At 35.9% G+C, this 25,289-nt stretch overlaps 1 protein-coding gene across 1 annotated transcript in view; it reads right to left on the reverse strand.

The window, feature by feature from the left end:
* parp8 (poly (ADP-ribose) polymerase family, member 8) overlaps nt 1-25,289 on the reverse strand; it is a 102,853-nt gene that overhangs the window by 58,817 nt on the left and 18,747 nt on the right. Inside the window, exons 3-4 of the mRNA XM_088629524.1 lie at nt 5,564-5,601; nt 1,006-1,095 (exon numbers count right to left, since the gene is read on the reverse strand). Coding sequence (XP_088485650.1) covers nt 1,006-1,095; nt 5,564-5,601 — 128 coding nt within the window. The remainder of the gene's footprint in view (nt 1-1,005; nt 1,096-5,563; nt 5,602-25,289) is intronic.

Genomic DNA, 25,289 nt, shown 5'->3' on the forward strand with positions numbered 1-25,289 from the left:
CGGTTGAAGAAGGCTAAGATATGTCCCTAGATCCTCACTAACTTTTATAGATGCACTACAGAAAGTACACTGACAGGTTGCATCACAGTGTGGTATGGCAACTGCAGTGCTGCTGACCGCAAAGCCCTACAGCGGGTGGTGAAAACTGCCCAGTCCATCACTGGGGTTGCCCTCCCATCTATACAGGACATTTATGACAGACGGTGCTTGAAGAATGCTCTAAGCATTATCAAAGACCCCACACACCCCAGCTACAGACTTTATGATCTGCTACCATCTGGAAAACGGAACCGGAGCATTCGGGACCGGACTACCAGACTCAGAGACAGTTTTTACCCCCGCACTATCAAACTATTAAACTCCCAGCCTCTCTGACTCTCACCTCACCTCTCACCTATGATCTGAACCTCACAGTGCCTTCTTCCTTTCTTTCTTTCTTACCAAAAACCCAAACACACACTGAAAATCTACCTCTACCATACATGTCAAAAGCTCACTCCCCATAATTTCCATCCCTTTATTTTATTCTGTTGATGCATGTTTTTGCACATAACCTGTTACCTTTTTGCTGTTTTGCACATTGCCTGTTGTTGTTTTTTTGCACATTGCCTGTTGTTGTTTTTTGCACATTGCCTGTTGTCTCTGTCTTTCTTTTGTTATACAATTGTATTGTTGTTGTTGTTTTTTTTTTCTTTGTACTACTTATGTCCCAGAGCTAGCTAAATAGCATTCCGTTATATCATATACCTGTATATGAGTATAATGACAATAAACTTGAACTTGAACTTGATTCGAGACGTTTTCTGGCAACAGCCCAGATGCTGACATTAAGCTTTCCCATCTCCACCTGGTGGTTTTGCAAGGTATTTCACCCTATTTAATCACCCTACAATTTCTGGTAACAATACCACAGCCCAAAAAAAAAATTAAAATGAAATCGCCTGTACCACAAATAAAGGGTCTAATCAAAATGAGATTATTCTACAGTGTACAGTTTATACTTACCTGTTGTTATTCTGTGGAAAATAACTGGGATAGGATCTCTTGTAACTAGTACATCGTCATCATTCTCAGAATTAGACAAATATGTGTTATCTAAAAAAAAAAGGAAACGTTAGCAATTTGCAAAAGCTTTTCAAAATAAAAATGCATGTGCTCAGAAAAAATCAACTTACACATAAAATAATTAAATATTGAATTGAAAAAATAACAATATCTCTTTTGGCTAAGACCTCACCATTTACTTTATGTTTCATCAACTGAATAAAGGTTAAGCTTGTGTATAATATTTGCAATTTAATACATTTTTGAATGTCTTTGAATGGTAAAAAATAAAGTTACAGGTGAAAACAACATTTTCAAAATGTGCTAATTACAAAAAGATGTCTAGAACAACTTGAAATATAAAAATGTTCAGTAATTTAGGTATTATTGTTAAGTACCATAGACTCTTTGACAGGGAACGTGATAAGATACGGTGCATGGGAAGCTAAAGAAAATTATGGTTCACAGTTTGCTGCAGAAAGAGAAGGTGAAGGTAATTTACCCCCTGAAAGGTGGAAGATGAAGGGATAGATCTCCAGCTGTGACCAAGACAGCCAAAATACTGGACTCCATCTGAGCTAAAGAAATTAGCCTTCATTTTAAACACATCCCAGGTTTTGTATTTTCCTAGACACTCTCTTAAGATTTCCTCTAGGGATTTTGAATAGTATCTCCTTCAGCGAAAAGAAAAATAGTACTCATCATTATGTCTGAAATGTATGTTTTTTAACTTTCATTAGCAAATTATTTAAAGTAAACAAACATTTGAGCTTAATAAGCTACTGTTTGTATTATTTGAAACTGGCATACAAATCTGCATACAAAGACTGGTGTGTCTAAAGACTAGACACTTGGAAACTAGACACTTGGAAAGGGGTGTTATAGCTTTTCAGGTCTTTTTTTCTGAATAATGTCACAACAGCAGCTTTATGGGACATATTACATAATTACTCATTTTAAATAATACATATACATTCTCCACATTCTTTCATTAACAGTAATATTATTTGGAAAGCTCCATTTCTGTAGATTGTAACTTTTATTTCTGAGAAACACAAAACCAAAAGAACAAAAAACAAACCACGTGCCTTCCACACACGGTTTTGACAACACTACCTGAAGAGCCATAAATTGCATTTTTCTCTGACTTGAGGACTTTGCTCAGCAGAGTGATTTACCAAATACTGAATCAATAATTATGTTGTGATATGTGTATGTGTGCATTTCATGAAGATCATATTATCTTGATTTAATAAAAACAAAATTTGTTTGGAACACCAGCTGTCCACTGCTTCTCTTTGAGAGCATCTGAGGACCCTGTTCCATCGACGACATCCAAATCACTGGGCTGTCGGGCTTTTTTTGATTCTCGTTCTCTCAGCCTGAAACAACTCTGTGCAGCAGCAGCCTGGATTAAACTCAAATTCGTACAATCCCTGCAGCTACATACACTTTGAGCAGTAATGAGGCAAAATAACTTTGTTCTGGCAAAAAAATAATTTGAATAGAGCTGCAAAGTCAAAGCCTAGCACTAAAGGAAACCTGGCACAGCACAGAGTTCTCAGGGCAAAAATATGCCAACAAATACAAACTTTGTAGAATAAATACCTGAGCGGTGAAATAATCTTTATCAAATAATACTTTAGTATTGCCTTGGTTGTTTCCATGTTTAAATTTTTATTTTCTTTCAAATATGCAAATACTTTTTGTTGTTTGTAATTTAGTATTGTGTTGAAAGTTTTTTTTACTTTTTTAACTTGAGAGGAGCTGATAAAGAAACAGAACCTTCTTTACCAAGAACAGAGAAGCAAAAAAGTATCCAAGACAATTTACCCTACAACAACACAGACCAATTTCCCAGAAACCAAATTATCTTCCAATATGTTTTTGGACTAGAAGAGGGAACAGGAGCAACCGGAAGACACCTGAGCGAATATACAAACTCCACACAGATACTGTAGCACCCCAGATACGGAATTGAACCCAGGGCCCCAGCCCTGTGAGGCAGCAATGCACTGTACTACCATGCTGCCCATTAAATGGAGAACATTCTTTAAAAAAAACAGTTGCAAGAGCAATTTGAAAGAGGAAATACAGCATGTGACCAACATGGTTAAACCACAGGCCACTGCAACAGACTTTTTTCAGTAAATTATACTAATAGGACGAGTGATCAGACATTAGTATGAAGAGTAACACAGGCATGAAAATAAAACATTATTGAGTTTTATCTTTAAAATCCACCTGCTTAAAAAAAATCAGCGAACACCCTCTTAATCACCTAGTACAAGAATAACTAACAACTTGTTATATTTGGACATTTATCTTTTAGCATCTTTGCTTATTTAATCATTACTTCGTATTCATTTAGTGAAATTAAGAAGTTAAAACAAAAAAAGGCAGGTTAAAACTAACAAATGCCATTTTCTCTCAGTTCCAGAAAATGTGTTCAGGTGAATGGTCAAAACACCACATTAAGAAATACAAACACTTGACAGAACAGAATGGTTTAAACGCTTATGCATTAATTGTCAGTACTATACTAGACTACAGGTCAAGGTGATAAATAAATGGAATTTTACTATTGGAATAATAGTTCTAATAATTCATTTCAATACAGGCAAGACACACTTTCAAACAAATTACTCCTTTTATGCTCTACATTAGTGGAAAAAAAAAGTCTAAAATAAGGCTAGTTTTCCAGTGTACTGGGGGTGGGTCGGTGTACAACAACAAGTAATGCTATCTCATTATCCACCTAATAGAAAAGGGGAAGGTACTGAATTTCCTCTTTTTAGAAAGGTTACAAAGGCTATTTGGCCCATCTAGCTTGTATGGTAATTAGTAGCTGAATGATCCAAGGAACTCATTCAGCCATTTCTTAAAAGAAGCCAGGGTATTGGCTTCAAGAACATGGCTGGATAGTTGTTTGTTCCATACTCCCACAACCCTTTGGATAAAAAAGTACCCTCTATTCTCGGTTATCAATGTGTTTCCATAGTTATCACTAGTTTCATTTTTGTAATCCAAGCAGAAGAAGAAGGAAACATTTAAGTTTAACTTAGAAACTTTTCATGTACAAGTACTTGCATCTGGGAAACTACTTTTACTCTTTAAAAAAATACTCTGTTTTTTAATTCACGAAATACCTGTAATAGAGCATTGCATTATCGCAAAATTTTTGACAACTTTTCCCATCTAAAAAAGACAAAAGCACCTTCCATGACACTTAAAATAATTATTTCGAGGATCTACACTACAAATGTTAAGGACACTTTATTTCCTGTGCTTTGTATAGCAATATGTTAATTCCCAATCTACCTCAAAACACAACACTCAGGTAAAATCTTACCTGAGACTATTCTGCCTAACTTTTTTTCCTTTTTACACAACTGGTTTTGTGTGCTTGACAACAATATCACTTTTGAAGCGAAAGACAGAACAACAATAATTATTGTTATTGCTATTGGTATAGACCATGACCTTAAACACTACTAATCTGAAACCATAAATCACTCAAGGTGGGACAAAAAACAAACAAACATTCTTTTATCAAGGTGGTAGAAATATTTATATTGCTGTTAAGAGCTTAAACAAACACCAGAACATCAGGTGCTGCTATTAACATTGACGGTATTCTCCCTAACAATAATTAATTCCCTTACACTACCACCAGCAGCTATATCACCCTGCAACTCACAACTGGCAACCCACTGAAACCAAGCAGGAGTGAGTCTGGTCAGAACCTGGATGGGAGACCTCCTGGGAAAGCTAAGGTTGCTGCTGGAAGAGGTGTTAGTGGGGCCAGCAGGGGAGGCTCACCCTGAGGTCCATGTGGGTCCTAATGCCCCAGTATAGCGATGGGGACACTGTACTATAAAAATGCGTCATCCTTCAGATGAGACATAAGACCGAGGTCCTGACTCTCTGTGGTCATTAAAAATCCCAGGGTATTTCTCGAAAAGGGTAGGGGTGGCCATATTTCAAATTGGACTTTACCAGTCATGGCCTCCTAATAATCCCCATGTATGAATTGGCATCATCACTCTGTTTCTCATTCCCTCTGATAGCTGATGTGTGGTGAGTGTTCTGGTGCACAGTGGCTGCTGTTACATTAAGTGGTGCTGAACATTGGTGGTGGAGGGGGGGAGTCCCCATTACCTGTAAGGTGCTTTGAGTGGAGTGTCCAGAAAAGCACTATATAAGTTTAAGGCATTATTATTTCTATCCTGATTACTTATAATAACCAAGTAATTCTATGGTGAATACTGATTTTGTATTGATAAAAAACTATAGATGGTCAATGTCCTTTTTTAAAATGTCTTTGCAGACACAAACTGCTAAACCTTGCAGTACTTAAAGTAGATACAATATGTATTTTTCATTTTTAGCAGTATATCTATGCACTAGAAAGCAAAAAATAAGAGACACAAAATTATTGAATTTGAAAGATAAACAATTCCAAAAAGCAGCCAGATACACTAAGACACGGGAAAAAACACAACACAGTACTGCTTACCTGGATAATCTTCAGATACGTGCACTGAGTAGGACACCCTGAAGAAATAAAAAGTCAGTTACTGAATGGTAATAGTATTTGATCATTTTTAGCATAATACAAAGTCACAAGTGTTCATATGTAAAAAGTTTTAAAATAGTGTATAGTGCCACTATGGTATGACTGATAGTAATTGAAATGGTATTATTAAATAAAGTCATTAAATTGAAATAGCTACTACCACTGTGTCTGATATTAAACACAATGAATTAAACACTACTAATATGGCTTAAAATAGTGCAAAGTGTTAAATCACGGATACAAATATAAATATTCACTAATGATGTAGACTATCTGCATCTAATAATGTATCACGTAATTCTAACGGAACAGTATAATATATGCTGTGTTTATTCATGAAGTTCTTGTATAACAAAAAAGATACACTTTTCTGATATAGTTGTAAACAAGGCAAAAAACATCTATAAGTAAATGCAGAAAACTGTTTTAAAGGGATAAATCTGAAAGTGGAATTTTGTCTTGTACTCTCCAAATTTAATCCCATAATGATGACCTATGTATAATTAACCTCACAAATCTTTCTTCAAAACAAAAATCTTCAGGTGCAAACAAGTCTGGTTTAATCCATTTAAACTCCATTTCTGTAGTAATTTATAAATAAGAGTTCCTTTGCAGAAAACATTAATTCAGTTTAATACAAGAACAACATTTTAAAGTTAAAAATTAAAGATCATCCAGTTATTAAGGCTTTTAAGAAACTTTCATACAATACAGAAGCAATTTTGGAAAAATAAAATTTGGGTTAAATGTTAGTAGCAAGCAAAGTATGTATAATTGTTAATACAAAAATCATGGTGCACCAACAATATCCTGAATACTGAAGCAAAGCATTGTTACAGTTACATTATTAGCATTACAGTACATGTAATTGTTATGTGTCAACTCACAAGTGACCAGAAAAACATCTGCCTCTTTCTGAAACTGATGAGTGACACTATGTTCAACCACACACAGTTAGAAAGTTCATAGTCACAAACATATAGCAGTAGTCACAAACGGCCAGAATGATATGGTCAGTAGGAACAGAAGCAGTCTGCAGTACTGTCTGTTTTGAAATGCTGACAACTCAGTGTCGATGCAAAAAATATTGCAGCAACTTCTGAGGTGCAAATCTGAAGCAGATCTGGGAGCCGATGATGTCTACCATGTGACAATTCAGTCAGCGAAGCACTTCTCAATAGAAAGGAGTTTGAACTTCGACAAAATGACAGCCAAGCAGCATTCTCGCTTTGTGCAAGATTTCCATTTCTCCATACTGTAATTTTAAGTTCACTTGAATGATAACCACAAAGTTAATTGACCAGTCTTTGAACAGGAGCAGAATGTGACACAGATTACATATTGACAACAGGACAAAATGACAGTCAGACAGTCATCCTGATTTGCACAGGAAAACTTAATCTTGCCACATTCCAACCTCACATTCACTTCTGATCCTCTAAAAGCATCAAATATCTAACACAGATTTCCAGTGATCAATGCTTTGCATTCCCATTGTACTTATCACCCTTTGGTGTTAGACACATGCTTACTTATGAATTGGATGAATTGCTTATTTTCAGTCTTCTGCACATCCCTTCTCCCATCCACTCCTTCCTGCACAACCATCAACTCTGTCATGATTTTTATTAATTTTTCCTCCAACCACAACTACGGAAATTCTGCAGGACATGGGAGATGAACTTTTCCAGGATCTCCAATCCTGGCTTGGCCACTCCCCCATTCTACTCACAACCCCTTCTTCAATCTGCACTGGTCTTAACTGCTGAACACTTCCCAGCTCACCTGTGGCTCCCTAGGAAGCCAGTAGGTTTCATCCCATTGGTTATTCCAGCAGCCAGCTCCGCCCCTCTACTCACAGCTCTTCCAGCCATCAGTTTCTCATGGCCTGCTTACAGCTTTCACCGCTAGTAGCCTTGCCTTGCCACTTGTCTAGCTCTAGTACGCTGATAGATCAGTTTGTAATCACCTCTATTGCTGTGCTCACACTTTCCATAGCAGCCAACAATGCCCATTCGCCATCTTCAAACCAGCCCTTCCCCATCTGCCAACGGACCTTCAGGAAGTTAAACAAGCCACCATCCTCATAACTGTCGCAGACCCTGGACTCACTGCTCCAACCACGATTCTGCCAGTACTCAGCCCTGTCACTCCAACTAGACCATCCCCTCTGAGACACGGACAGTTGCTCTACTGCAAAACGTTTTGAAAGAACCAGGCTGTTCTTTTATCTTAAACAGCAAGGTAAAGTTTAAAACACTCCTATTTTGCCACAGTATCTTGTCAATCAGCAGCAGCCGTAACAGCCTGATCGGTCCCTCAGCACATCCTGCTGACGTCACACCCTCTGGGACTGCAGGTCTAGTCTGGACCCCTGGGCTGTCCACAGCACTGCAGCACTATCCCGTGCTGTTTCCTTTGATGCTGTTACTTACTTCCTCTACCTTGCACTCACACTATGCCTGTAATTTCTCATCTCATCCTTTTTTTCGCAAGTTTCTGTCCCTTCTAACCAACATCTGCTTCAGTTTTGCACTTTAGAGATTGCAGTGATACTATATATGTTCAAACTGGGTCAGGCACCCCGTAATGCTAGCTGTTCTTCTTCAAAGACTGTTTGGCCAATTAGCCACAGAACACATATACACAAAAAAGAGAAAATACAGTTGCAAAACAGTGAAAGAGGGATTCTGCATCAACTTAAACCATTTTGGTCTCTTGATGAAACAAACTTTATAACCTATCTACACCCATAACAGGTCATTGACTATTTGGCAAACAAGAACTGAGCTGCTCACTTCTTCTTCAAAAACTATTTGGCCAATGAACTGAGAAATCTCATTTAACGTTCAACTTAGTTTACCCACCCTGTGAAAATGGAATTTCATCTCCATGATGCCACCATCTATCAAGCTCTACAAACATCCTTTTTTTTATTTAGGCAAGATTGGTTGGTTAAAGTATTGGGGTCAGCTTTCCACAAAAGCTGTAAAATCATTTGTCATAACTTTATGTATAAGTTCTAAATGTTATTGCTTATAAAAGCTGTTTATGCAATGTCCATTTGGATTGGTTAGGTGATTCTATAACCTACATTGAGTCAGACTGTAATCATCAAGCTTCACTTCCTAATCATAAAAAGGCACAAATCTGCATAATGAAATCTCCACATTAAATTACACTACAACAATTTTTTAACAACTCTATTTTTTCACAGCATAGCTGACAGCACGGCAACCTTGGTGAACAGGTGTCCACACTAGGCCAGTACAATTTCTAGAGGTTAGAAGTTATAAGGTGATGCAGAGAACGTTTAGTTAGCACAGTGCAATGGAATTCTGATCATACGGAAGTCATGATGAAACAAAGGCATGTATCATTATTTCAGAACAAGGATCTTAACAAGGTTAAGCAGGTTAGAAGATAGATACACATGTGACAATAATATGTGCTTTAAATGACAACACAGAGTCAAAAAATAAGCCCAAGGTTTAATCGTCAATTTCAGTTTTGACACAAACGTTAAGCAGAATGTTCACAATGCGGATCTTGATGAAGAGGATTAACCAGAAAAAGCAGAAAGATCACCCACAGCACAGACTGCATGGATCATACCCAATTGAATGTCTACATTGTATATACAGATAGGGCTGCAATGAACTGGAACACCCTGTTTTGACCACAAAAATCTGAAATATCTGTGCAAAAAGGAAGTTTTTATTTTTTATTATGAGCTGCTTGTCTTAACCACATATCAGTATGAGGCTGCTGTGGTTAATAATGTTAAAATATACATTATTTAAAGTGGTAATTCACCCTTGGGAATACAAAACAGTCTGCTGAGTCAAATCCCAATGCCATCTGCACCATTTTTAAAGTGTCCACTACTCTTGTGATGTATGGTGCGTGACAATCAGTGAGTGGGGATTTAAAATAATATTTTTCTCAGTTGGTATTAAAAATCTCACTATTTTATATTACTGATCTTATTCAAAGTTCAGGTAGTAGTATCATAAGTACAGTAATTGTAAAGGTACATTTTGTACAAATTAAAAATCACAGTTGGTACATTAGCCCCCATAGATTTTCACAAGAGTAGCCAACAAGTTGCTTTTCATAAAGTACCTGAACTCTTGCAAATAATTAGAAGACACACAAACTCAAAGCACTGAAGCAATAAACATTTTGATGGTGATTTTCAGGAGCAATGCAAAATCCACTAAATCCACTGTTACCAATAGTAACAGAATGTCAAGAATGATCACTTTTTTAAAACAGAATATTAGAATAGACAATTATTTTTGCTATATCGTGTCTTGGTTTGGAAAAGCCAATTGAGTGATTCTTCTCATCAGTGTAGTGACTCTACTTCATCCAAACTGCCCAACTTCAAGGCCCTCGTTTTAGAGGTTCAGCTCCGACTGGAGAAGAGATTAATCTCTCATCAAAAGCACCACATTCCTGCAAGTAGTCGCTGAGAGCCATGAGAGCACTGGATACCCAATCACACCCTTCCCCTGGTGGTGCTGGTTGAGTCACTCGGGAGGCCCCAAAGCTATCAATTTTAGATCAATGTAAATTACAGTGGCTGCCAATTACATACAGTGCCATTGCAGAAGCATTCAGACTCTTGCCCAGTTTTTACATTTTGTTGCTTTAAAGCCAGTAGCCATGACACTTTGAAGGAGCAACTAATATTTGTTATACACACACAACATACTCCACACATTCAAAAAAATAAAAAAAGAAAGAAAGAGATCATTTATGAATGGAAAATGGAAAAATCATGATTACATAAGTATTCAGCTCTGAATTAATTTAAGTGTAGACAATCATCTTAATGAACCGATTAGCAGAATGTAATAGTGGTTAATTACAATAATAGTAGCCAGCAGCCACATCACCCTGCAGCTCTCAACTGGCTACCCACTGAAGCTAAGCAGGGTTGTGCCTGGTCAGTACCTGGATGGAGAAGACCTCCTGGGAAGCTATGGTTGCTGCTGGAAGTGGTGTTAGTGGGACCAATGGGGGTCATCCACCCTGTGGTCTGGGTGGGTCCTAAAGCCCCAGTATAGTGGCAGGGACACTATGCTGTAGTGGGTGCCATCTTTCGGACGAGATGTTAAACCGGGGTCCTGACTCTCAGTGGTCATTAAAGATCCCTGGGCATTTTCTCGATAAGAGTAGGGAGTTATCCCAGTGTTATCCGGGCCAAATTTCTCCCCTCGGCCTTAATGGCGGCCTCCAAATTGTCCCCATGTATGACTGGCTTGCACTTGCCCTGCAGTGGATTGGCGCCCTGTCCAGGGTGTACCCTGCCTTGTGCTTGTTGCTTGCCGGGTAGGCTCCGGCTTCCTGTGACACCATATGGTATAAAGCAGTTTGGTGAATGACATGATATGACAATAATCGTAGTTGACATGATTTCAGAATAAATACCCAATACCATATTCAAGCAAAGATTCAACCATGAAAACCAAAGAGCTTTCAAAACCGAGACCGTAAGACAACAATATCCCAGCGATTCCACGGTGGGGGTTTGTATGGAATTAAAAAATAAAATCTTCAATCTCACATTGGGTTTACAACAAAGCAACTACAGTTTTATGCAAAAGCTTGGGCACCCCTGGCCAAATTACATGTTTTGTTGATTTTCTAAGTGAAAAGAAGTTAACACAACCTCTGCAGTGAACAAACTTAAACCTGACATATTTCTGCAAATTTTAATGCACAAGTTACTATTTATTTACTGAATTTAACAGATTAACAAAAAAATAAAACAGTTAACGTGGCATGTGCAGATGATCCGCTAGGTTATAAAAACTTTGCATACAACTGTATATGATACTGCAAACATGTGGCAAAAGCTTTTAAGTTCACACAAGACAAAAATAGAACTTTTTAGTTTAAACGCAGAGTTTCATCTACCACAAATCCATTATAGTGCATCACTCAGTCAGCACCTTCTCTTCTGATAAGCACGGTGGTAGCAGAATTGTGTTGTAGTTCTGCAGGGACCAGGAAGCTAGATATGGTAGATAGTAACACAGATGGAGCAAAGTACTGGCAAATCATGGGGGAAAAGCTGCTTCAGGCCTTCTGAGATGACTGGGCAAAATATAAAAGGTAGGTTATGGAATAAATAATTGTAATATAAATATATAAAAATGAATATAATTTTGGGGAAATGTTTATACAGTATGTACCTTGCTTTCACTTAATAAGATTTATGTAAAGAAATAGCCATTTATTTTATATGGCCTATGCAGAACTGTTACACAATACATAGCAAGGATTCCAATTTTTTAAACACTGTGCATATCATGAAAAAAAATGCACTGAAGTCCTCTATAACTGAAATGTGAGGTTATTCGTGGACTGCAGCCAGCAAACGCTTCATGAAAAAAGCAAAACTCAATTTGAGTAATATCGTGCAAGATCATACTCTGATTACTCCAACTTTTCATTCAGAAAAAAAAGACTGCACACACAATATGAATAAAGCTTAGCTATCATTTTTTGTACCACTCACTGCCGTTTTTGCTGTTTCATCTGTAGAATGTGTAAATAAATACAAATTACTTTATACAAATTGTTACTATAAAGGGAGAGATTGAGGCTCCAGCCAGCACCTGCTGATGACAGGCTGACCATTGCCCACAATTATAAAACAGCCAGTGTTCAGTATCACCTTTGAGCCAGCTTACAGCACACTATAAACTTGCTATTATGACCATCATTTTAACAAACCAATGTTCATAACACAGGTGAAAAGAGCAACATGTTTACTTTTAGATCTTTAGATACTTTTAGACCAGATATGCTTCTGGCAAATTAAGGCATTCCCTCTATTTTTATGTCGCTGTAAATCAATGAGACTGCCACCAAAAATATACCATAAAATCAGTCATACAACAATCCATAACATTTCTCTAAAATAAATTAGACTTCCATTTTAGATTGAATGTCTTAGATGTATGAATTTGTGTATATACAGTAAAGCCAACATCTGCATGATTTAGAAGCTGTGGAAAAAATGAAAAACTATCTAGGCAGGGCATATTCAGAGATCATGTTATTAATTGGAAGACTCCTACCACTTGAATCTGCAAAGCACGTCATTATTTGTGAATTCTCTAGACCCCGCTCCACTCTTCCTCTGAATGACAAATTAACTCAAGCCCTGTCCTGCCACCATAGCCTAGGCAACACAGTTGCTTTGAAGGCCCTTTCAAAGACAACAGCAGAATTAAAGGTCCATAAAAGCACATTGGGTTATATTACTTTGTTGCCTACAAGAAACACAGTTGATTATAAAGCCTCACCTGTTTAATAATTTATTTTGAATACTGACTAGAAAAATGAGAGGTGATAATTCATCAAAGGCCCAGACACACACACTCACTTCACTTCACTCCACACTGTGGAAGGGAACCGGAACACCTGGAGGAAACCTGTGTGAACACAGAGAACACACACACTCCACGCAGATAGCACCCCAGGGCCAGAATTGTACCCTAGGCCCCAGCCCTGCAAGGCAGCAATGCTAATCGCTCCACAGTGCCGGCCTGCCAAGTTACTTGCCCTTTACAAATATTAAACCAACTAATCAAATGAGGTTCATTCTGCATTATAAAAGCTGAGCAGAAACAGAATGCAGCTGCTCTGTGATTTTCTTAGTAATTCGGTAGTCTTTCCTTTTTCAGTCACGCCACCCGTAATTTGAAGGAAATGCAAACTTAGCATGCAAAAAGGTAAAAACCAGAATGGAAGTTTTGAATTCATCGGTCAGTGGTTTTAAGCTATTCATGTTTACTATAATCTCTTGCATCTGGTGACTTTATGTGAAGTCTTGTCTCAACATAACTCAGCAAGTATAGCAAAATCTTTTTTTTTAAGCAGAATTTCTGTCATAGTATAATTATGTTTGTAATTATATATTAGCTGCTTTGCGATAATGGGTGTAAGGATAAAAAGTATTGTAATAGTCTCCTATGTATACAGGTATTTAGTTCAATCATAAATTTAGCTAGGAATTTTATATCACAAAAATACGTTGGAGAACAATTTAGTATAATTACATTACATAATAAGAAAGAGGCAATGAAAATTGGTCTCTTTTAACCTAAGCTTAGTACTGATTTTTATGTCATTTTTGCAATCATCTCTTCAAATAGATAAAACTAATTTCCAGACATAATAATTATAACCTATATTATTATTTTAATGATATCATATATCTGGCCATGTAGGACTAAGGTATTGATTGTATACAATGTATTTCTAAAACATCAGTGCTTATTAGGTCAAACATAACATGAATTGTACCCCCTTTTCAGACTTATATTCCAGTTGCACCTGAAACAAGTTTACCTTGATACTATTTGTTGATTATTTCCCTTTTAATACAATGTAAAATGTATTAAAAATTTAATTTCATTAAGGTTTAAAAAGGTCTTTGGATCCAGAAATCCAACAGTGAATGTCGTTTCAATTCTGACATCAAAGTCGCATCAGATGATAACTGGAGCATCTTCTCTTGTTCAGCACAGATCAGGCCGTTGGGTATTCCTATGACATCAACAGTAAAGGTGTTCCTGATCCACTCTGGTGAGGCCTCAACTAGAAAATACTCCAAGAACTGTTCTTCCAATGACAAGGGGTGCACTGCAATCACATCACGAACAGCAGCATCAAGTGCCAGACCATATATGTGCCGATAGTTCTCCACAGTTGGGAAAGCAGAGACATCACTTGCGTTGATTCAATTAACAAAAAGCTGCAGCTTTTTCTTCATAGCAGTGATCTTGTCAGACATGTCAAAAATTGTTAAAGAGAGACCCTGCAGTCCCATATTTAGCTCATTCAAATGTGTGAATATATCAGCTAGGTAGGCTAATTTTACCAGCCACACTGGATCATCAAATAGACTTGTCAAGGGAGATTGCTGGTCATGCAAAAACATCTGTACCTCAGAGTGCAGTTCAAAGAGCCTCGTGAGCACTTTGCCCCTTGATAACCATCTCACTTCAGTACTGTATGTAGCAAAAGCTGCACATGTTTGCTGCCCATTTCATTACAAAGCACACTGAACAGACGTGAATTAATTCTTGATGAATCAGCCTTGATAGAATTTACAACTTTGACAGCAGAGTCTAACACAGATTTAAAATCCTCAGGCATTTTCTTGACTGCCAAGACCTCACGGTGGATTCTGCAGTGCGTCCACTTTATATCTGGAGCGAACTCTCCAATTCATGCAAATTCACCGCTGTGTCGGCTTGTCATCGCCTTAGCACTGTCTGTACAAACTCCGACGCATTTTTTCCAGTCAATGCCAGTCTCTTAGATAAATTAATTAAGAAGCTGAAATATGTGCTCTCCTGTAGTTCTTGTTGGTAGTGGCTTACAGAACAGAAAGTCCTCATGGGACATACCCTCAAACTCATATCTAACGGAAACAAGCAAATTTGCCAAATCAACGACTTCTACAGACTCATCTAATTGCAGTGAAAAGTATCTGCTCATCTTAATGTGCTCTGACAGCGTACTTTAGACATCATCTGCCACATCAATAATTCTACGAGTGACTGTGTCATTCAAAAGGGCCACCAGGTTGAGCTGTTTAGCAGCTTTTTCTCCACACATTATACGTGTCAGCTCTTTTGCCATCGGTAAACAAGTTCTTCACCAATAGTGTGGGGCTTACCTGCTTTAGTAATCCTCAAGCTTGCATGGTAAGATGCTTCTTGGGCTTTGGAAACTGGAGTGACACTGTTCCTTATGGTGGACAATCAACAGGCTTAGCCTTCAAGAGTGGATGTTTCGTGGTAAAGTGCCGCCTCAGATATGCTGGCTTCATGCTTTAATTGCTGAGAATCTCACAGCACACGACACACTGTGGTCTTGGCCCTTCCTCCATCCCGGTGTTAGTTAATCCCAAATTTAGATAATTTGGATCGGACCGCCGTGAAGTCCTTTTCCGACGCTTGCTAACACTAGCAGCTTCAGCAGCAGAGCTAGTGTCGGCGGCCGATGTATAATCCTCCTTGTTCTCAACAGTACATCATCTATCAGAGCAGGCATCATTACTCTTTGTGTCTATTCCTTTCAGCCATGACATAATACTTGATTTTTGCGAGATATTCATTTTCGATCAATTGTTCTATTGGCGAATGTGGCGCTGTTGGATACATTTTTCCCCGTTCACCCTTAAAGGCAGTCAGGAGTCCATCTCAGAAGTTAAAAGAAGTTTTTATTTCATGCGCATGGGAGTGAAACAGAGATGCTCGGTTTATTTTTCTCAAACTAACCTAGAACAGTCCTTAAATATTTTTCTGTTATCTATCATGCTTTCCTGTGCCCACAAGATTGGCAGTGTTCCAAAATCACATTCTCCTACCTCCCCATTTGCTGGAGATTACTTTTTTAAATAAATTGGCCACTTATGTTCTTAGCACGCATTCTTATTCAATTGTATAGAATTACATAGTAGCTCTTGTGTCTTCATAAGTATTAACGCGCACTGTATTGTCATAGTTAAGTACGTTGGCTGTGTATTTGACACATAAACTAATTTTATTAAAACAGAAAATATGAAAACCTGTCCCAATTTTTCAGTGCACACAACAAATTTCCAGGGTAATCTGGCGTACCACCTTGGGGCGCTTCACATATAACACAGTTTGAGAACCACGGGAATACAGGAAAGCTTGCAGAAAATGATCTAGTCATCTAGATCTAGTCATCATTTGATTTCAGTGAATAATGAATGTTTAGGTCAGTGGCTAAAGTAATTTAACACTATGGGTTTAATCTAGCTGTCATAAAAATTGAACCTAAAAATAAAGATGAGAAACCTAAATTGATTATTCAGCCAGAAAAGAAAAAACAGCAGTGATCTAGCAAGGTTCACGAACCATAACCGTGAACGTTAATTGAGAAGGTACTGAAATAGAGTCACTTATACTCTACATTTCTCCAAAGCATCGATGATAGAATGTGTAAGTAATGGTAAAGTGAAGTGAAAGCATATATTAAGGAAGAACTGCTGTTGCTGTTCACTGAACTGACAGATATTACAGACAACAGATGGTTTATAAAGATTGTAAACCCTCTTTGAAATAGAAGTTTAAACAGCTGGAGTTTCAAAGCAGCGCAAACCAAAATCACCTGTCCTGCTAACACACTTTGTTATAAGCTGCGTTATTATACAAAACATGTGGTATGGCAAAGGCTGCTTTTCTTCAGACCAAATTCATTAAATCAGCAGACAAAAAAAAAAAGTTGTTACAGAACAACTGCATAAATAAATGGTTGACTACTACGTGTTATTTATATCAAACCTTTAAATCAAAGCATTGCAATGCATTATCAGGGAATATAATTTGGTCAATTGCACTAAACATTTTTTTCTCTTGCACAGAACTTAGAATTACAGTAGGTACCTAATGTCAAATCCACAATCACAAACAATGTGACTACACATTTCATTAAAATTATTTGCAAAGCAGATAACCTTATCCAAGGTGACTTCAAATGCTTTATATGTGCAAGGGAGAAGACAGGGCAAAAGTTTTGATACTGCTATAGTTGCTGTATTACATTGTCCCTAGTCTTTAATAGATCAATGAAACAGAAAATCTACAGGAGAGGTCATTATTGACATTCACAGCTCACATTTTAAGAATATATTTACAATGATATATTTTGGTATAGTAACATCAGATACACCTTGCTCAATAACTAGATATGGTATCAAGAATAACTACTTATATACAGTTTGGAATATATGGTCCCTAAAAGTAATTCTTCACAGCAGAATAAAGATTGTTCTAAAACATTAGAATCAAAGCAGGCATCAGAGGATTACACAGGCTATGCTTCAGATATTGTAGAACGCATTACAAATTCACATGTTTTAGAGAACGTAATATGTTTATTTTTAACATTTATATACATTTTACATGGTCTGGCTGAATTTTGACTGTAATATGTGCAACACATGTCTCCATATCCAGATATAGTATAAAACTCACTTATGATACTGTATGTTTAGAACATAAGAAATTTAGTAATAATGTTCTTTATCAATGCAGTTCTTTATCAATGCAGCTATAACCTAATGGATACAAGTCCCATCAAGCACCCTGTGACCCTCTGTAATGATAGATAAGAACACATCCCGCCAACAACTTCACATGGGGATGCACTTCAACTCCATTTTGTAGGACTTTCAAGATCTTCACTCACAGCTTCAAAGGGTCAATGGCAGCTGAATGGTATAGCATACAGGTGCAATTATAATTTCAGCTTACCACCTGGTGAATCTAAAAAACAAGGCCAGTGCTCCTATAGTTTTCTTGAGAAGGGTGAAACTGATGCCTAATAACTCTGAAATTAATGTTCATTAAGAATTCTGCATTTTACATTTCATCATTTCAGTACATTAAATATATCCACGTTCCATTCTCTGAAACAAACAATTTGTGATGCGTCCGATAATATCTCTACCTTAACACTGATTGCTGCATGAGTTCTTCAGTTAAACAAGCAGTACACAAAAAATGAGCTTTAGTGAAATCATATTTTTGAAATATTTGATTAAATGATGCAACATTACAGTATTATTATTGTATAGATTCCTAAGGCATTTACTACGCTTTTCATATGAAATAAGAAAGGCAACATCACCTAAAGAAGGAGGGAAAAATGCTTGGCATCAACATGAGAAAAAACAGATACAGACTACAGGCCAAACAGATTCCTGAACTATAACAAGTGATTGTTGTACCAAGGGGTTAGTACTTCCACCTGTACATGTTTGGGTCTCATGCCAGGCTGGTTTCCTTCTGGACATTCATATTTAAATCTTTCTCCACAGTAACGTGAACTAATGTTGAACCCAATCCACTTATAGGGCTTTTTGGTCTTGTGCCCAGTAACAATTTCCTGACCAATCTAAGGTCATGTTCCCTAGCTTTTGCAACTTTACCTGCCAGACAGCAAATTTTGTTCAATTGCAAGTAAGCTGCCTGACCTTCACCAATATAACTTGAGCTCAGACAGGTAAAACGTATTCAATGTGGCACCATTTATAGCATTTATTTATTCTATAGCTTTTTGGATATTTAATTTTACTTCTAGACTTTCCCCAAAGTCATTATTTACTTTACTTATTTGTTGCTTTTTAGCTTTTGCAGTGTACCATTGGTTTTTCAAACCGGTAATACCTGTCCCGCAATACTGATTGCTGTCTGTATAGTCACTATATAGTCAATTGCGCCTTCATGAGTGCCACAGAAAATACTGGGTTAATTGCATCTCTTTTGATTGGGCCATACTGCACTTCAACAGAATTCTGTTGTGAAGAGCAGGTAACCAAAATTGTGTGATTTTTTATATGGCAGGGCAGGTCAAACCCACACCTAACTCATTGATTTGAATACCTGACTCCAATTACACTCTTTTCATTATCCTAGAGGTTCAAATACTATACTATTAATGACCTTAATTGTTAAAACCATTTGTTCAATAAACATATGGCAATGTAAAATGCTGTGTGTGTTGTTTGTTAAATAAGACTCTTTATTTATTATTATGACTTAGAATTTATTATTATGACTTTATTATTATGAAGATCAGATCACATTTTAGGAGCCATTCATACAGAAATCCAGATAATTCCTAAGGGTTCACAAACATTTTCTCACAACTGTAGTGTATCTATTCATCCTTCCATGCTTCATTTATTTCTGAGATATACATTTATCTTGTTGTTTATTCAAGCATATATAGTTCTATATTTATATATATTTATTTATTTGAAGAATGATGCACACATGAACCATTTATTCATTTGGCATAAAAAATGAAAATCTTTTTAAGTTCTACAAGGTATTGTTTGATACAGAAAAGGAAGCAACTGTATATAATGTTCTTGGTGAATGATAAAACACATATAATTAAAAAAACAGTCTGAATGTGGTGCATCCAAGTGGACTTGATTGTGGATGTTTATTTTCTCATTTTTACAATTAGTCTGTTTGGAAAGGCCTTTGGAAGATATCAACTATCTTCTAAATCAAAACTTTTGATTATATGTTATATTCTTCATTATTATGAATAAAGAATTAATCATGTCAAAACAATTTTGGCTGACAGATTGTTTAAATTTTCATGGAAATGGTTATTACAAATGTAATAAAACAAGTCATTTCTGTGAAAACATATAACCATATATAATTGTTAAAACACAAAACTAAAGATTGTGACTCTGTAATATGAGAAGACAAATACTTTTTCACTCCAAAATTTAAACTGTCAAATTGTGCTTTTAATTTCAAATAATTAAAGTTACTCAGAAGAGGCCTGTCAAATTAATATGTATTGGATAGATGAATGAAAGCAGAAGGTTTATAGAACTAGGTGGATATTTATTATGTGTGCTTAAAGAACAAACTTCTGTCTCCTTACCTGTTGCTTCTTTTATAGAAAATAGACAAGATCACAATTTAGCTAACTGTTGCATATAATTACTTAATATAAAATGTACTTCTATAACACCAGCTCTGAGAATACTCAACAACACTCATGTAGTAAAAATGTCATCTGGTTTGAAATAACTATGAATCAGGGAGGAACTATTTTTACAATGTAAGCAAATGTAAGCCTTGTCACAAAATGAAAAACAATTTTAAAATAATTACAGTTCTTCAGAGTGTTGCGTCTTGAGAATTATATCAAACTGCTGAAACTTATATGCTTCACAACACAGCCTCTCAGGCTATTTCAAAATAAACAAGTAACAAATACAATATTGTATGTCACTGACTATATACTATGCATCATCCAAATGCCATAATTTAGTATTATATAGTGGAGCCATTTACCTACCAAATTGTTAAGCAGAATTCACATATGTTCATAGGCAGAAATAAAAGTCTTAACCCTTCAATTGTTTGCATAAAAAATTCAAATGGAATGAAGAAAAGTGAATTATAAATTGGTAAATTTAATTGTTAAGCTCACATCAGATAAGGGATACTTACAAATTTGCTATCACACTGCGGCAACTTAATGCCTTACTAATAGGATTACCTATAAAGAAAAGTTCAAATAAAGTTTCATTTCTCTATTGGTTCCAGCTCTGAAATGAAGCATACTGAAGGGTACACATTGAAATCTATTTCTTTATCACTTTAGATATTCAGTTAGTCCTCTGACTTTATATCAAAAACAGAAACTGTAAATGTAAATGTAAGCCTTTAAAAAAGGGTGTAAAAATTATTAAAATGTTAATGTAGCTGCATAAAATTGCAAAGCTTGGGGCACCATAACATTTTTTTAGTAGGCTTTATTTTTGCAATCCTTAGTTAGGCAGAATTAATTTGTTACCTAGACAAGCTGAAATATTTTTTTTTTATGCAACTAACATTAATGGGAGATTTTAAGCATTTCTGTAGGACAGGAGAGGTAATTACATTGGAAAAGACTGTGACAAAGCAATTGGTTATCACTTTACAGTAATCTGAGGACAGGATAAGAAAATTACACACCTAGAAATTCAGTGAATTTGTCTGTCATTATGCCATTGTATTAACAGTTTATTTTGCAAATGCAAAAAAGGCATATTTAGGCAATATTAATCCTACATTTGACTCAGCCCTTACAGTTATAATCTCAATTATCAGTAGAATATAATAAAAGTAACTATAACACGTACAGTAACAAAATCACTATGAGTTAATTTAATGAAACAGTAGTACATTCAAATCTCACTAACCTCATTAGAACATTACATATGGGTAAGCATTGTTTTTTACACCCCTAAACACCACAAAAACCTAACCTAAACCACAGGATAATTTTATTCATCTACAAATTACCATTGAATCAAAAATAATTAAATAATGAATACCAAGGTAATTATAAAGCTCTTATTAATTCTGTTTTCACAACTATCTAATGTACACTATTCATTTTGGGTGTTAGAAGAATATACTATTTTAAGGTACATAAATATAAATGACAAGATTTAAAATTTATCTACATATGAAAAGCTCATATTAGGCACAAAGACTACGTTCCCTAGATCCTGTAAATGTTTTAATACATTGCTTAGTTCAATGAACAATTTTCACCTGGTTATCTTGTATTACGAATACCCCGTGTGTAAATCAGTGTATTAAGCTCAACATTGTTACTGTGTTTCTTCTGTCAAAACTACAGCTACAAAACAGGTACTGGCAATTATTAACCATACATTCATACGGTTTATCATTCTATTGAGATCTGTTGTCATCCTGTTAACAAAGCTGATTTTTAGTTCACTATTTTAAAGGGATCATGGTTTGATTGCTCTGAAGAACAAAAAAAAAATGTTTTCTTATCAGCTATATGATAGCCTTTACAATTTGTTTGTACTGCAAAATTCAAGATTGCATTTTAATATACGACTGTCCTAATGGAAATTCTGTCATGCCTTTCCTTATAAATGAATTAGCATTCATTTGTACAACAGCAGTGAAACCAACTGAACATTCAGCATGGCATTATACCCTTCATTTACATTTCAAAATGGCAACTGATCAAAATAAACAGCAAAAAATATTGCATTATTTTACTGTCCCTTTTTGTTGAAAGACAATATTGTATGTATATGTGTATATTCAACACAGCTCTTTCAAGGAAGGGAAACCAAAGTGGTCTTTTAAATTCAAAGGCCCACTGCGATCTATTAAAACTAAATCTCTAGGTATATAATATAATGTAATTAAGGCCTATGCTATAATGAAAAAATAAACATTCCAATTGCATTAAGATGCTTATATAAATCTAGCTTTTACAGTATATAGTTGTACACCTTATATTCAAGTATGCTAGGGGATCACCAAAACATATGAAAGAGGAAAAGTATTTCTGTGCTTTTACTAAAGCATGCACAATTTTTTATTAATAGCTACCTTCTATTTTATTCCCATGCAACTCTGTAATTTCCTATTCTTTATGTCTCAGTTTCAGGGCTACAAATCCCCTATTACTCTAAAAAAATTAGGACTTTTGGACACGCTCCTCTGTCAGATAGACATGCCCCTTGTCAAAGTCGCTCATCAGTTGACACCTAGTGAACTCCACAGTGCAATACAGGAAAGTTTGTTCCAACTGGAGGAGCCAAACATTCTAAATCCACTGCAAATTTGCAGGAGGACAGCAAGGTTCCAGAGTCACTCAGTTCCAAAGAGAACCCAACACAACAAAAGCCAACTTAATGCTGGCTGTGCTCAGACAGTTGTGCACCACAGCTAAGGGAATCCTGAAATCACATTCAGCTAATGATATTGTCCAGGCACATATAAATTTGTTTATGAAATATGCTTCCTGAGCTAATATTATTTACTGAAATATTTCCAAATTAGGGCAGCATGGGGGCACACTGGTTAGCAATGCTATCTCACAGGGCTGGGGCCCTGGGTTCAATTCTGGACCTGGGGTACTATCAGTGTGGAGTTAACATGTTCTCGAATTCACGTGAGTTTCCTGTGGGTGCTCCGGTTTCCTCCCACAGACCAAAGACATACTGGTAGGTTAATTGGCTTCTAGGAAATAAACAAATAAACCCTGGTTTGTACTGCATTTGTATTTCCATGTATGCCCTGCGATGGACAGGGGAGCTGAATGTGACACCAGTGTGAAATTCAAGTCCTTTAATGTCCTTTTAAGCTACATAAGAGGCCAAACAATTTTCTTTCATAACATGTGACAAGGTCAGGCTAAGTATCAGGTCTTTGCTTACCGGAGTTCAGGACACAAGACATTATAAGAATAGCTCAATTTAAAGAAGAAGAAAACCTGAAATCTTGCATTTCCTTCACAAAAATATCTCTAAGGTAGATTCACCTCCATTGCATGAACCACAAAAATAATTCAAGAATCAACAGATGCCTTTAGATACCTATCAAACAGCTTTGATTATCTTTAAGTAGGATTTGGCAAGATATGAAAGTTTATGCGTTTCAACCAATAAAATAAAAATAAGACAATGGTTTCAAATCATACCTAACATCACATAATTGTTCATTCATATAATTTAAGGCTTAATGGAATTCAAAATATCACGCATATGAACTGGTAATTAACCTTAATTGTACCTCTGTTCTTCCCTTCACAGCCAATTAGCAAGTATTATTAAACAGATAAATATGGTCAGGACAAGCAATTCATTGCTATCATCAGTGGTACACACAATCTACTTACACTGTAATTCAAGAACATAATAAAAGTTTTCACTGATGCATGGTTACTGTTAGTTTGTCACTGTCATTATTCTTTCTGAAATCTTTTTCGTACAGAAGTCCTCCCGTCTGCAAATAGCCTACCTAATATTTAAAGATAGTTTCGGTTCCCATTAACTGTGTTAGTTTTGGTTTTTTTCAGCAAAGTGGGTAAGGCCTTTCCAACAACGAACATGTCTTACTGCAGTTGCAAATGCATCCCCACTTTCATTTGCATCCTATCACATGGGAGAAAAGAGTCAGAGGCCATTCTGCACCTTACTTAAAAAACTTTGAGATAGTGGTAATTCTTTCACATTAATTCTTTAATATCACACTCTGCAGAAAAAAAATGTTTAATTTAAACATACTCACATACAAATAACAAGTCACCTTTTTCCACATCTTATAAATAAAATGTATGCTAATCCTATGCTAATATTCAAACAAGTTCCTATTTTTAAAGTACCCTTTGATACAATGGTATCATACAAATATTTTTCAGATTATTTTTAGGTATTCATAAATGCTTCACTTGCAACATAAAACCACAGTCTCAGCACGCGTATTTTATTATAATGAAGCATTAATCCATTTTTTCAGTTTAATGCACCACAGAACATCTAAAACAGGTCAATGGATTTGATATAGGCCGATCATATTCATACTTGCCTTGACAGAAAACCTTAGTATTTAAAGCCTCACATTATATATTAAATTTTAAAAATATACATTGTTTTTATATATATATAAGCCTCTTGTCACAAAATTATTTACAAGACAAAAAGCAATTTTATTATGGATAATGTATACTGTATATTCCTCCCACATGCTTTGGATTTTAAAAAGTTGTATTGAGTGAAGCCTATTAAACACTGATCAAGGCATACTAATACACTCTTAAGATCAACATGGTATCACTTAGTCAAGATAGCTCAGGATTTTTCTTTTGTTTCCTTCTTGTAAGTGTTTTTAACCATTCACCTAAAAACAGAAAGTCCAAAATTAGGATATTTTTAGACGTGATTTAAGATGTGCAACGTTAATGCTAAAGAATGCTTACAAAGCAATCCAAAGTTCTTTGCAAGAGAAAAAACCTGTATTCGCAAAACACCAGTAACTATTATGATTTTATCTCCTTTCCCCCTCTTTTCTTGATAGGAATTGTGGGACCTCATATGAGATACACCTACCTTTTTAAACTTACTGATTAAGGCATATAACATGTCAGATGGTTGTTTGTTTTAAGGTTTTATCATGTAAGATGTCATAAAATAAATGTGTTTTTTAAAACCTATGTCATTTTTTAATGATACATTTTCTATATTAGACACAAATTACTGATTCAAACTACTCCATGAGGCAAATACCCTGTGCATTAAGATCTTAAAAAA

This window comes from Lepisosteus platostomus, chromosome 4, assembly GCF_059453375.1.
Source record: "Lepisosteus platostomus isolate fLepPlt1 chromosome 4, fLepPlt1.hap1, whole genome shotgun sequence".
Lineage (NCBI taxonomy): Eukaryota > Metazoa > Chordata > Actinopteri > Semionotiformes > Lepisosteidae > Lepisosteus > Lepisosteus platostomus.